Source organism: Acanthochromis polyacanthus, chromosome 1, assembly GCF_021347895.1.
Source record: "Acanthochromis polyacanthus isolate Apoly-LR-REF ecotype Palm Island chromosome 1, KAUST_Apoly_ChrSc, whole genome shotgun sequence".
NCBI classification, from domain to species: domain Eukaryota; kingdom Metazoa; phylum Chordata; class Actinopteri; family Pomacentridae; genus Acanthochromis; species Acanthochromis polyacanthus.
Window position 1 is genome coordinate 28,164,308 of NC_067113.1, and position 14,939 is coordinate 28,179,246.

General features: G+C 36.8%; 1 protein-coding gene across 1 annotated transcript; it reads right to left on the reverse strand.

Moving 5' to 3' along the window:
* Positions 1–1,641: 1,641 nt before the first annotated feature.
* Positions 1,642–14,230, reverse strand: afg1la (AFG1 like ATPase a). Its single transcript, XM_022212887.2, has 13 exons — positions 14,072–14,230; positions 13,530–13,735; positions 11,295–11,346; positions 11,101–11,202; positions 8,451–8,581; positions 8,268–8,367; positions 5,792–5,850; positions 5,629–5,711; positions 5,474–5,544; positions 5,264–5,364; positions 4,958–5,098; positions 4,758–4,868; positions 1,642–3,175 (listed from the first exon to the last, which is right to left on the reverse strand). The coding sequence occupies exons 1-13, from the start codon at positions 14,196–14,198 to the stop codon at positions 3,038–3,040; spliced, it is 1,422 nt and encodes a 473-aa protein (XP_022068579.1). The 5' UTR covers positions 14,199–14,230; the 3' UTR covers positions 1,642–3,037.
* Between the last annotated feature and the right edge of the window lie 709 nt (positions 14,231–14,939).

Genomic DNA, 14,939 nt, shown 5'->3' on the forward strand with positions numbered 1-14,939 from the left:
CGAGTCCAAGAGAAGAAGAAGAAAAAAAGGAAAAGAAAAACACGATCCTGCCCCCTGGACTGACTGAAATTAAAGTGACAGCGTGGAGATGTCCGCTCAGCAGTGACATCACCTTTAAAGTCTCCACTGGAGACCGAAAAGAGGCTCAGAAACACCATGAAAGCTGCAGCTGCTGGTTGAAAGGGGAAATAAATGGAATGAAGCTACACGTCTGGAAAAGCAGGATTTCACAAATACTGAGGACACCTTCAAACACAATCTAGAAAATAAATTCAACTCTTATTTATTGTGCATTATTATATTTTATTATTTTTTATTTAATGTATTTTTTTGCTTTGTTTTAATTATATTATTTATTTTTAAAATATATATATTGTATTTATTAGTGTTTTTATTTATATATTTATTGTAGCATTTTTTTGATGTCTTTGGGGGATTGGTGGGTAAGGTTTTCATTTTTTTCTACATATATTTTATTATATTATTTATTATTGTTTGCTCTGTAATGCACTTTGTTTGGTTTATTTTCTATTGCAAATATTACACAATTTTTTAAAAACTCGACTGATTATTATATTTAAATAAAATGTATTATTTATTTTGTACTTTATTATTTTCATTACTGTTAAAACAGATTTTTAAAAATAGATTTTCTATATTTATTGGTAAATTTTAGTCTTTTTTTAAACTGTCTTTGGGAGGATGTTGGTGGGTTTTTAATTTTTAATTGTACATATTATTTTTTGGTTGATGAATAGAATTTAATATAAATATATTTATTTGTTTATTAATTTAATTCCCCAGGCCGTTTCAAAGCTTTTTCCACATTGCTTGAAAGTACACTTTTGATAAAGTATTCAACATGATAATTTATTAGGATTGGAATAAAATCACTCCCAAATGGTTTTTAAAGCCTCACTGCAAATGCACCTTAAAATTTTAAATATGCAATTTGCTTGCATATTTAGATAGATTTAATAAAATCCATCTATCTATAAAAATCAATATACTAGTCACAAAAGGCAGTTTGTTGCCCCCGATTCTAAAGTGCAGTTTCTAAACACGTCACTTTCCTATCTGAAACCGGGGCTCTACGTACCACTCAAACTTCATTTCCTCAGTGTTCTTTATGGTAACTATGTGGTTTTAGTGACCTGAGGAGAAGGTTAGATTCTAAAGCTGCAAACAAACCCCACATCACGTAGGTTTTCACGCTTTTTTTTTTTTTTTTACATCAAAGATCAAAATTTCTACAAAAGAAATGCAGAGTTGAAGAACAGCTGAAAAGCAGACTTTGCATCAGCCTTCATGGCAGCAGTGTGGAGAAGACTGAAGCAGCATTCAGATGGATACAGTTTACAGAAAATATAATTTAACAGTTATATTAATGAATAAAAACGGAAGCGTATCTTCACAGGTTTTAAGCGGCGCCTCTCCAGATTTAAATTTAACCTCAGTATTTGTTGCAAATCTTTGTATCACATCAACAAACTTCTAATGATTTCACAAAGAAGGAAATGAGATTAGAAACTTACCTGGATCAGAGAATAACAGCAATAAGTTAAATACACAATGTAATGGTTTAAATTGGTTTAAATATTCTGCATAAAAGCTGAAGCACTGACGGTAACACTCGATAAGAAATTTGCTAAGAAATGGTTTAATTATCACATATATGGACTTTCTTTGAAATGAAATCATGACATATGAGCATATCAGTATTATTTTCAAAACAGTCTCTTTTTTTAACACGTTGTCAAATGAGTTGTGGCTGAAAACTAACAAGATGAGTTTTTACATCTGATTTAACGCATAACGATGAATTATTGTACTTTAATATAAATCTTTTGTTTTAGGATTGAAATGACGCATATTGGCATTAAAACATCTTAAATCTGGTTCATTACAGCCAGATTGTCACATCTTAAGTGCAACTACAAGTTGTTTAATGAAATATTTCTCAGGAAAAGTGTAAATGCAGCTTGCACAAAGATTTTAAAGGTTTTAAATTTGTATATAAATGAACAAAAGTGGCTTCATCCAGTCAGAATATTTGCAATGAATCATTATACAAGTCGATTGTTCCTCTTTGTTGCCATTTAATCTAACCTTGAATGATGTTTTAGTGAATCTCACTGACACAACTTTGGATTTTTTGCAAGTTAAAGAACGTCATTTGACTCGATGCAACTCCCAGTTAAAGAAACCTACATCTTCTGATCTGAAACAGCTTTAAACGAGACTTGAGGTTTAGCTTTTTTTTGCAAGAAAAAAACAAACAAAATACCACCAACTGTCTGTTTGTACCTGCAACACTTTTGTTTGTACGGGAGATAAACTCTGAAGGTTTTTTTCTCACTTTCACTTCCCACACAGTGCAGTCTTTGTTTTCGTCAGCCAGAGCGTATTAGTGTGTTTAAATAAAGCGAAGATTCATGTAAATATGCATCGGGTTAAACATCAACCAGCACCGAAACGTTTCATTTGCAGACACAGATGCACCAAAGTATCTTGCAGTAATATGTAGTGGATGTGTTTTATGTTTCCTTTTCATCTGTTAAATGAAAAATACTGATGAATGTAGTCATTTTACAACTCACATCTGCTGCCACTGTATGTATAATTATGTTAAATTCATATACAAATGCATAAGATTTTCTAAAACCGCTGCGTATCTCAAAAAACATCAGATTAAAATGTCCCTTAAATCTTCATAAAAGTCCTTCTGGATTCCATTTCCAAAAGTCGTCCAGTTGATTTCCCGCAGATATTTAAAAAGTTGGACCTCAATATGGCACAAAAAAGCAAAATATGACACCCCGAAGTCCATCTTAAGATTGATCCATAAAGTGCAACATAGCATTCAAATGATAAAAGCACCCAAGACAGCAATAAATAAATATTCTCTGTCCAACATACTGTGGAGCAGCCCCACTGGGTTTGTGCTGGATAAGGTGAGTAGGAGTAGTGTTCAGTCTGGGCTGTTTTTGGCAGAGAGGAGCTCAGTTTATGGAGGATGGAGGCTGTTTAACAAATGTTACACCTGCGATTTCAAGCTTCTGTCGCCCTCCAACCAATACTCTTCTGTTTGCATCTCCGTGAGTCGAGAAACTGTCCTCTGGAAGGCAAATTTCTCCTCTTCTCCGCTGAAGATGGACAGACTGCTCGCCTCTTCCTGTCAAACATCCAAAACGCTACATTATTTATGGTATAAAAAGAAGAAATCACATGTTTGCAGCCCAAACAGAACCAAAGACATCTCAATTCTTTCATGTTTACAACGCCTCTCCTTTTATCTCACTCAGGTTTTGATGCTCTCATTCATGTTTAACGCTTTTGTTTTGATGCTTTTCTATCTTTTTTTTCTGACATTTTATCAATTTCACAGGCACAACGTTTCATTTATCATTTATTAGTTAGACAACAAACAATGATGCAACAAAAGTGCACGCAGAAGTTCATCATATCTGGGTGGAAGCCTTGAAAATGCCATTTTAACTCTATTTTTTTGCAGCTTAACTGAAATATAAACTCAGATCAATGTTTCAATGATGACAAGCTATGAATATTAAACTCAAAAACTAATCTTTAATTGACAACAGGGAATAAACTTAGTATCAGATGTGATGACTTGACACTTGTCATTATCTGGCTTCCTTATTTGAGCACTAAAAATGCATATAATGTTAAAATTACAATATTAGAGACTCTTTAAATGATGTGTCATTTGTGCATTTTTATTGTTATTTTTGCATACATACCTGGCAGAGATCCACACAAGATTCCCAGTGCTGTAATACACCTGTATTTGAGCAACTGGCTACTAAATTCTTGACAATTTAAAAAAACTAAAGCACTAGTGAGGTCAAAGCCATTCATTATAATTTGTATTTAAGGAGAAAGTCACCGCACATTCTCCAAAAAGAACATTTCTGTCCATCTGGCTTTTACTACAGAACCTGTGGACGAGACAGAAAGCCATTGGAGAAATGTTCTGTGGATGAATGAGACCAAAATGAAGCAGATATGTTTGAATGATTGGAATTTACTGCAGTTATTGCTGCACAAATTGGTCACGTCTGATTCCGAAAGCATCGGTTCACATATTTTTTCACTCACGGATATGTAATGCTGGACCAGTTTCCTCAATAAATAAGGAAGAAAGTACAATATTTTTGTCTCATTTGTTTAATTGGGTTCTATGTGTGAAAACCCGGTGATGTTTTAGATCATATTTCTGCAGAGATATAGAAAATGTCAAAGCTTTCAAGCACCACTGTAAATTAAAAATTACAATTTGTGCTTTCACATGCAGTAAAACATATCTAAATAGGAACAAAAATGGCCACAATCAACAAATAAATCCTATTTTAAATCTCCCCTGTGAATCTTACAACTATGTAACACTGAATCAAATCAAAATGTGGTTTAAAATTACAGATTATTTTCTAAAATTAAAGTAAAACATTTGGAAGGTTGTGCACAGTTGCATGTACTTAGAGGGATTTTATAGTCTTCCAGAGCTGAGAGGAACCTGTTTCAGCTGCATTTTTCTCCTTGTTTCTGCTTGATTTATAGTCTTACCTAATTAAAAACTTCAGACTGAAGTGCTGTTTATGATGCTTTATACAGACTTACTTTCAGGTGTGTGTTTTAGGAGCCGCTCACTGACGCCTTCACCATCTACATTTACAGCCAATAGGACTGACCCAACATGTAGAACTGGTTCAGATGAGAAAACAAGTCTCAGCTTTTACCCTTTTCAGGCCCAGATCGTCCATCAGAATGTGGCTTTCGTCGTGACCGTGATCCCCGTCGTGTACGAAAATGTCTTCCAGCGGGTGATCTGCGAGAATCACCACCCGAACCTGAAACAAGAGAACATTCACTGTTGAATTCTCTTTCAAACTCTTCAGTTGGGTGCTTCAGTGTCGACATTTGAACACGTGCAGTGCACCTTATGATCGTAGAGGGCATCCACTAGTGTTATGAGCCGCCTGGCCTGAGTCTTCTTGTTCACCGTCAGCAGAGGAATGTGTCGAATGAAGATGGTGTCAAACAGCCGGGACATCTCCAGGTAGTCACTGGCTCCTAAAGGCTGAAAAATTTAGAAAGTTTTTATCAAAAAGCGTGACCCCAGAGACATTTAATGCATATATGACGCCTCATAAAACAATTCAGTGACAACCCAGCACATTTTTAAATAGAAAGACCAAAAAATCTGAGCACATTTTATATTTAAAACCTAAATGCTGGGACTCACTCTGTCACACAGCTCCTCAAACGTACAGTCAGCGATGGTCCCACATGCTTTGTCCAGACGCACTTTCCTGTTGTGAACATTCAGAACTCTTGGTCGTGTTACTGTAGAAACAAGAAAACTGTATTTTGATGATATGGAAGAGTGCTGGTTCTGTGGAAAAGCAGATAAAATGTCAACGACAAGTAAAATGTCATTTGAAAGTCCACTTACTGTCATTCTGTTTGAAAGCCAGCTCATCAAACATCTTGTCCAGAGTCGCTTCTGCATCAGGCTCGCTGGAGCTACGATGAATGTCACAGCGAAACATTAAAGACAAAGACTTATGGAGGTTAAAAACAGCTTGTTATTTGACAAGAGCTACTTACAGAAAGTAGAGCTTCCCAGCTGAGGGTCTGTTCCGTTTGCGGTAGTCGATCCCCGAATCCAGGCGAAGAGTTTGGCAGTATTTCTACCAGAGGGACAATTTACAGACAGTTTCACGTGCATGTCACACAAAGCAGCAAATGAGAACTTAATTTACTCTCTTACCTGCAATACAGCAATGAAAGGCACAAAGTTGACTCTCTGCAGCCCGTTTTTATACAAGTCTGAGGAAAGATGACAACAAAGATTTCTCACATTGACTGAAATCTTCTGTTAATTCTGTAAGAAGTGCACCAGCTTTAAAATGTTAACATATCAGAACTTTTGATAAATTTGGAAGATAGGTTCAAAAATACCAAGCAGATAGGGTTACATATTACAGGTGCAAACTGTGCTGGTAGAAGAACCAAGCTAAAGCACAAGAAAAAACAGTGAGATTAGAATAATATGTTATTTAAAAAAAGTAAATACAGCATAGAAACAAAAACAACAAGAAGACCACTCAGAGAGTGCAGTACTACGCCAAGGCTGCTCAGTCGTATCATTCCAGATGAAATCTTTAACAAAAAATGACTTTGCGGTGAGCACAGCTGTGTGTTATGCACGGATATGGAATCACGTGACCTAAATATGTAGCAGGTGGAATTGATGGAACTCAGAAACACCCCCACAATTGAATCAATTGTTCCTTATATCATTATCGATGGAGAAGTCAGCAGTGGGGGATTTGTAGTAGGATTGCGATCATGTGATCGTCAGCAGGCAGCTGAAGTAGCGTTTGCTTGTTGTCATGGTTACAGTGACGCCGTGCCGCTATCTTGCAATGATACAGAAATCTTTAACGAATCCGTGGATCCAGACTATAAGCAACATCACTGTCAAACTCTAATCACTTGGTCCTTGTGTCATTTCTGACCTTTCCTGAAAATTTCATCCAAATCCGTTATTCGGTTTGTGAGTAACGTTGCTAACAGACAGATGTACACCCATCATCATATAACTCTGCCGCTTTCCTTGATGAAGTAAAAATACCTACACAAGAGGAGAGTCTGGGATTATTTCAATGAGACTCATTTAACAACAGTTTAGGCTTTAAGAATTTGATAAGAAATATTCATGAATATTTGTTTTTTCTGATGCAATGTAAAGCCACCTGTCAAGTCATACGATATGCATACATATACATTTCATTTTAAATCGTAGTTAATTGAACCAGATTGTATATTATCGATCAGCCACAGCAATAAAAACATCTGCCTGATATTGTTTAGGTCCTCCTCCTGTGACCAAATCAGCTCTAATCCTTTAAGTCCTGAACACCACAGACCTCTCAAAGTGTCCTGTGGTTTCAAGCACCAAGACTTTAAACAAAAACAATCGGCCTGATGAAGGTCAAGCATCAAAACGTTGCACCAGTGAATATATCTTGGGAGTTGTGATGTGGAGCCTCCATGGATCAGCATCCCACAGATGTTTGATCAGCTCAAGATGTGAAGAATTAGGAGTCTAAACCTTAAACTCTTGCTCATGCTCCTCTAACCACTCCTGAACAATGCCTGCAGTGTAGCAAAGAGAATATCCCGCTGAAAGAGGCCATCGGGAAACACTGCAGCCATGAAGGGGTGCATGTGGTCTGTAGCGATGTTTAGGTGTCAAAGGAACGTCCACGTGAATGCAGGAACCAAAGTTTCCCCGCAGATCATTGCTGACAGCATCACACTGCCTCCACAAGCTAGTCTTCGTCTTTTAGCGCATTTTACTGCTTCCTCTTCTGCAGGTAAACGACGTACACACACACCGCTGTCTACATGATGTCAAAGGAAGCGTGAATTATCAAACCATGGTCCGGTTCTGAAGCTCACCTGCCCGTTGGAGGCGTTTTCAGTGGTGGGAGTCAGCTCTCACACTAGGCAAGCTGTGAACACTTTTCTATCATCGTAGCGTTAAAGTTTTCTTCTATTTGTGCTTCAGTAGCTCTTCATTCTACACACATCACTGAGGATTGGGCCCCAGTCACTGGTTCACCGGTTGTACTTCCTTGGACTGCTTTTGGTAACGACTGCTTGTCAGGAAAACCCCGCATCAGCTGTTTTAGAGATGACTCTTGTCTGTCAGATCCTTAGGCTGCCCAGTCGCCTGCTTATATATCTTACCGACTAATTTCTGCCTAATATATCCCCTTTTCATGAGACAATCGTTTGTGGTTTTAATGTTTCTGTTTTATTTTGTTTATTTACCTAATAATATACAGTAGATTTGACTGGCTTATTCTTCTATGTCTCTGAATGAGCTTTGTATGTAGTTATATGTATTTTATTGTTAGGGGTGTGGCCTAATGCATAAGCCCGAATGGGTTTCTGTCACACTCCATCATATTGTTTTTATTTATGCATTTGTATTTCACAGAAGCGGTCAACTTCTGTGCTCTTTTTTTATGTGAAACAAAATGAAATGAAAAAAAAAATGTTGTGGCTGATGAGTATGATTATATCCCCTTATACCGACTTCCAATACTGAATTTGTACTTCCAAATTTCCACTAAAGCAACATTTAAAAAAAAAAAAAAAAAAAAAAAAAAGACTTATTTTATGTGGACCAAAGACATAAAAGTTTGAAACATGTCATTTTGCAGAGATCTTACCTTCAGGGGGCCGATTGGAAGTGGCCACAACAACAACACCGTGCTGAAAGAGATTCTCAAAAAGCTGCTTGAGAATCATGGCGTCGGCAATATCAGTGACCTGAAACATGTTTTAGAAAGAAATAAGCTGCAATAACACGACTTTAGGTCATATGAGAAAGATTGAAGATTGTTTAAAATTACCTGAAACTCATCAAAGCACAGCAGACAGGCCTCCTCACTGATCTCCTCAGCCACTGGAGCAATGGGGTCGTAAGATTTGGCCATTTTTCCCGCTTTTCTTTTCGGCATGCTCTGCTTCAGCCGATGGATCCCTGAACATTAAAAGAAGCTAAACTTAAACTTGCTACTAACTCTGTAGTAAGTTTAGGATGTGATGGTTGACAGTGTGACGTGTGTACATGTTTCCATTTCATGAGACATATTTATACTTAGAATCTTCAGCTGTGGAAAATATTCGTATTTAGGGGCAACAGAATTTTATTTTTAGACCCCCAGAAAACACTTTTTCAACAGCGTGAACATATGAGACAGCAGCACAAACACTGCAGCGCCTTAAATGTGACAAACCCATCATGTGGTGACTGAAAACAGACGTGTAAGTGCCGTCTGACAACCACAGTGCTGCACTCTTCTGCAGAACGTGGGTGAAACGTGCTGCAAATTGTGAAACTAGAGTCTTGTGTGAGTATGTAATACATCATACACTACCAGTCAAAAGTTTGGACACACCTTCTCACTCAATGTTTTTACTACTTTCTACATTTTAAATACATACTGAAGACATCAAAATTATGAAGTAAGACGTATGGAATTATGTAGCAAACAAACAATTGTGAAATAACTCTAAATATGTTTAAGATTCCTCAAAGCAGCCATCCTTTTTTGTTTTGATGACTGCTCTGCAAACCCGTGGCATTCTCTCAGTGAGCTTCATGAGGTAGTCACCTGAAATGGTTTTCACTTCACAGGTGTGCCTTATCAAGGTTCATTTGAGGAATTTCTTGCCTTCTTAATGGGGTTGGGACCATCAGTTGTGTTGTGCAGAAGTGAGGTTGGCCTATTTGACAAGTGAAACAACAGTCCATCATTACTTTAAGAACTGAAGGTCAGTCAGTCTGGAAAATTGTAAAAAAAAAATAAATTTGAATGTATCCCCGAGTGCAAAAACCATCAAGTGCTACGACCAAACTGGCTCACATGAGGACCGCCCCAGGAAAGTAGGACCAAGAATCACCTCTGCTGCTGAGGATAATTTCATTTGAGTCACCAGAATCAGAAATAGCAAGTTAACAACAGCTCAGACTAGAGTCCAGATAAATGTCACACAGAGTTCTAATAGCAGACACATCTCTGCATCAACTGTTCAGAGTAGACTGACCAATCAGGCCTTTATGGTCAAATAGCTGCTAAGAACCCACCACTAACGAAAAGCAACAAGCAGAAGAGATTAGTTTGGACCAAGAAACACCAGGAATGGACATTAGACCAGTGGAAACCTGTACTTTGGTCTGATGAGTCCAAATCTGAGATCTTTGGTTCTACTTGGGGTGTCAGAAAAGGTGAATGGATGGTCTCGACCTTTGTGAAGGAGGTGTGATGGTGTGGGGGTGCTTTGCTGGTGAAACTGTTGGGGATTTATTCAAAATTGAAGGCACACTGAACCAGCATGGCTACCACAAGGACATCCGGTTTAGTGGGACCATCATTCATTTTTCAACAGGACAATGACCCCAAACACACCTCCAGGCTGTGTAAGGGCTGTTTGACCAAGAAAGAGAGTGATGGAGTGCTGTGTCACATGACCTGGCCTCCACAGCCGCCTGACCTGAACCCAATCCAGACGATTCGGGACGAGATGGACCTCAGAGTGAAGGCAAAAGGACCGACAAGTGCTCAGCATCTCTGTGAACTCCTTCAAGACTGCTGGAAAACCATTTCAGGAGACTACCTCATGAAGCACATGGAGAGAATGTCAGGACATGTTGTGACATATTTCACACTTTTTTGTTTACTACATAATTCCACATGTGTTCATTCATAGGTTTGATGTCTTCAGTGAGAATCTACAACATAAATAGACATGAAAATAAAGATTAAATGAGAGGGTGTGTCCAAACTTTTGACTGGTAGTGTATGTCACCATCACTATAACATCTTTAGGATCTTTCAGAATAAATACAGTCCCGCTTATCTGCAGAACGTATTAAACAGTATAAAGATTTGCTGTTCTCTTATATGTGCAGTGCAGCTGAAGCTGGTGGTTAAAAATATTCAAGGTTGTTGATCATTTTCAACATTTGGCTTCAGACCCCAAAATATCAACAAGGATGCACAGTGTCACGGATGCAAATCAGCGCTCACAGAGCTGCTGATTCAGTGGGCTGCTGGTACCCACCGACAGGCGATGTAATGAACTGAATTAATGATGAATGAATGAATATGAGAAGGATGAGAGATGCTGAATTTCTGCGAGTTAATTAATGGGAAAAAATACGACATCTTGGGCTGAGCCGTGGTCCTGACAGTTGGGTTTACGGCAACTTTTACCAATGCTGAATAACAAAAAAACAGATGTTTAAGTCTGCAAATGGAGAAAATGTACGTTTTATGTAATATTTTTCTGTTTTCTGCTGCTGTAGGGACATGTCTCGTTTTTGTTTTTCCTCCCACTTCACAGATGTAAGACATTTATGCTTACACGCTGAAAAATCTTATTTATTCATGCATTAATTTGTGCTTTCAACCACAGCTACCTTATCTGCCCCCAAGTGGCTGCCAGAAGCACAGAAAGCACAAAGATGGAACATTATCCGCTCCTCTCCACCCTTACTTTTATGCACATCCAGCATAAACCCGTGGAAATGGACCCTCTTCTTCTTTTCCGTCTCCACGTATGAATAAAACATGTCCATCACCATAGTTTTTCCTGTGCCTGAGACAAGAGAGATTTTTTTAAGTTAGGAACAAATCGAATTGTAAAATACAAGAAAGAAAATTAAACTGAGCTGTACAGCTTTTTCTTACCGACATCTCCAAAGATGTAGTAGCCTTTAGGAGGCTTTGGTTTCGTGAAAAACTAGAAGATGTAGAGAAAGAGATGACAATTAGCTAGAATATTCTTAAAAATTTGCATAAATATTTATCTGGACAATTTAATATGAATAAATGTCCTTTGTGAGTTTAACAACCTATAAACACTGAGAGAGAAATGTTGAATTTTTCTCTTTTTCAAACAATTTTTTGGGTTATTTTAAATTTTGACAACAAGATTTTTATTTTAACTGGAACTATGTGTCATTACTTGGCTCTAAACATCAATTATCCGTCTCTTTGATCACTAATATTTCAGCACTGGGATTGAAAGAAACCGCTATCAACCCCAAAAGCACACAACTCCAAACCTCTTTTCCACACAGTATGAGGGCATCAGGGCCAATCATTTCAACAAAGCCTACAAAAGATAAGACTGAGTAGGAAGATTAGAGTAACACTGTGAAAGTAAACTGATAGCTTTATTTTACAAACGCACGTCGCTGAAATGATCTGCAAAGAACATTTACATTCAGTGCACAATAGTGTTGGCAGAATTAAAAAAGTTAATAGTAGACTAGACGATCAATAAACACTAAGCACAAAAACAAACTGCTTTTTTTTGGATGTTAACCAGTTTACGTCTCATTGGATAACTTACTGATTAAAGCAAACCAGTTAAACCTGAATGAGGCTACAAAATGGGATTTGTCTCTACAGAGAAAGCTTTTTTTTTCCAACATTTATTAAATCAACGTCAATTTTGTAGCACATTTAAAATAGCAGGCGTTACAACACAGTGCCCTACGGTATTATTTATCGTTTAAATTTACATCATTAAGATCTTGCAATATCATTAGTTGTGCAAATTTACCAGTTAAATGTTAAAGTTAAGACACCATAATGTTACATAAATTAACCTAACTCAAATGTTAAGGTTTAGAAATTTCAATATTAGCATTTATAAAACATTCTCTGCGTAAAAAAAAATGTAATTAATAAATGGCTGTTGCTTCTAAATGCTTGAAACGAATATTTTATTAATATTGATATATTTTTTTTTTTTTTTTAAACAAAGTTTTTTGGTTTTTTTTCTCTTTATTTTTTTTTGTCGGCATATCCGCTCACAAATGACACCAACCACCCATGGTGTCATTGTTTAAGCTTCATGCAATTTTTTTTCTTCTTTGTGACTGTGACCATCACCTGCCCTCATGGCAAATTAACCTATCATGTTTATTTCAAGCTGTTTCCTACATTATGCCATTGAGGGCTGTGCACACCCAAGTGAAACATAAAGTAAACAGGACAGACAGAAAAGTGAGGCATAGACTTTTAAACAAAAGTTCTAATATTTTTAAATTAGCTCTGGATCTATGTATCTGCCATTCTGATTGTGTGATAAAGCCCTCAAACGACAATAATATGATACTGTTGATCAAAACTGGATATTGTACTGTTCACAAAAGTCTGATTTGTTAACTTAAGTCAGAATATTCAATGTCAAGTCTTTTATTACAGACATATTATTGTTTTATTGTCTCACAGCAGGATATCTGCAGCAGTGATGTGACTGTGAGTATGTAAGTACACATAAGATACAACCTTTCTAATCATTAAAGTAACTAACAAAGCCGGCAGATCAATAACCACATTTTATTGTTTTATTGCAAGCTGCTGTAGTCAGAGCAGTAAATATTACACTGTGGACAGAAGTTTCATAGTTTCCATCAACTGCACACATGGCAGATTTGTTTTAGTTATCATTTATTTGTGGTATTGTGTTGTTATTCAAGACTCAAGAAGTTTGTTGTCCTGTGTACACAAAGCCTGGCTGTTGCTGATCCTCCTTCAAAGAAACGTTATAGCAATTCTAAATAAATAAATTATTAAATAAAATTAGTAGCAACAAGTATTTCCAAGACCCACCTTTATATAGGATTATAGCTGTAAATCATCATAAATAAAAAGAATTCTAAGACACACAGTTGTGAACAGTAGTCTTGCTTTTATGCATTCACTGTGGCATAAAGGGGCCACATTGGCAAAGCATAGAAAGCAAGTTAGATGACTTTCTTTGCCTAAGACCCACGTTTTGTATTCAATATACTGTGAAATAACTAGAAGGTGTTGCAATTATCAGGTTCAAATTCTAAGATTTCTGGGTTGGTCCAATGCATCCAGTGTTGTAAGGTCCTTACATGGCTTCTGCATGTTTGTTCTCAGTACCTTGGAGAATATGGACGTGGGAGTGTTGCTGTATCCTCTCAGGATTTTGTGCAGCTGGTCCAGTTTCTGCAGCACCGCCTTCTGGTGCTCGTCCTCCCGCAGCGTCCCGTCTCTGATCAGCCCGCTGTAGTGATCCAGAGGCCCGCTGAACCCGGCGGCGCTCACACCGCTCTCCTCCTCCACCTGCCGGGCTTTCACCGAGTAGCCTTTAACAACACATTTATGAAAGGCAGGTTAACCACGGCAGACTATGGTTAAAAAAAAAACTTTACCTACTAGCTATTCTACCGGGCGAAGACCAAAGCTTAGCGAATATAACAGCTGGCAGGGCATGATAGTAAGAAAAACGGTCAAACATAACAGGGAAATTACTTTCAAAGCAATAATTTACTTTAATTTTAATTTAAATAACATTAATTTAAGTATTTATTCACATAAACAGACTGTAAACGAGCTAAACTTGTCAGTTAAAGGCAGAGATCCCGGTTAGAGAACCAGACAAACACCGGTAACACTTCAGAAACACCAAAAACTCGCCTCACCTCGTCTGTAGAAGTCTTTAAAAGATTTTAAAAGCTTTCCGGAATAATATCTTTCAGCTAAAAGGAACCTAAAGCCCGCTGAGGCTGAGGGTGACATCTTTACAGAGAGCGGTATGCACGCTGCCATCTTGGTTTGAAATTTTGTCAACGAAACTTTATTAACAAACACATTTAAAACAAAAGCGTTTATCACTTTGAGCCAGCAGGGGGCGACAGACAACACATTATTATTATTATTATTATTATTATTATTATTATTATTATTATTATTGTAGTGTGAGTCAAAGCAACCATAAAATATTTGATGTAAGACATAAAAGGCATTCAGAATATATTTTAAAAATACAAGGAGATAAGACAAATGATAAAATAACCTCTATAAATAGGATTATATAAATACAAAGACAGCATAAGCATATTTTCGTTTTGTTCTTGTTTATTTTACTACATTTCTTTGCTTGTTTTTGTTATCCTTTGTGTTGTGGTTGTTGTAATTTTATTCGTCTTGGCATTTTGTCATGTCTTGGCATTTTTATTTTAATGCCGCAAAGAAAAAAGATATTCTAAATATTATTATATAAAATTGTATAAAATTGTATCTATAATTAGGATTCTCTTAACACAAGCTATAAAGTTATACGGGTATGAGGATTTTGATGAGTAAAACAAATTATCAAAACAAGGTGAGATTAAATAAAAAGCAACATGAAATCAAGAAAAAAATTCACATCTGAATATCAAAAACAGTTTTTCACAAGAACTACTGGAGCTGTCTGTTGTTTCTTTATTGCATGTTATGTCTTTTTCTTACTTTAAGGTTTCAGCTTTATGTTTATAGTTGTACATTGAATATATTTTGTTTTGGGGT

Bases quoted from the DNA above. Each gene is read 5' to 3' on its own strand.
- afg1la (XM_022212887.2), bottom strand. From the start codon at position 14,198: ATGGCAGCGTGCATACCGCTCTCTGTAAAGATGTCACCCTCAGCCTCA. The intron at 5,851-8,267 runs GTAAGATCTCTG...ATCTTTCCTCAG, and splicing joins TTCCAATCGGCCCCCTGAAG to ACTTGTATAAAAACGGGCTG. The intron at 3,176-4,757 runs GTAAAAGCTGAG...GATGTTTGACAG, and splicing joins ACGATCTGGGCCTGAAAAGG to GAAGAGGCGAGCAGTCTGTC.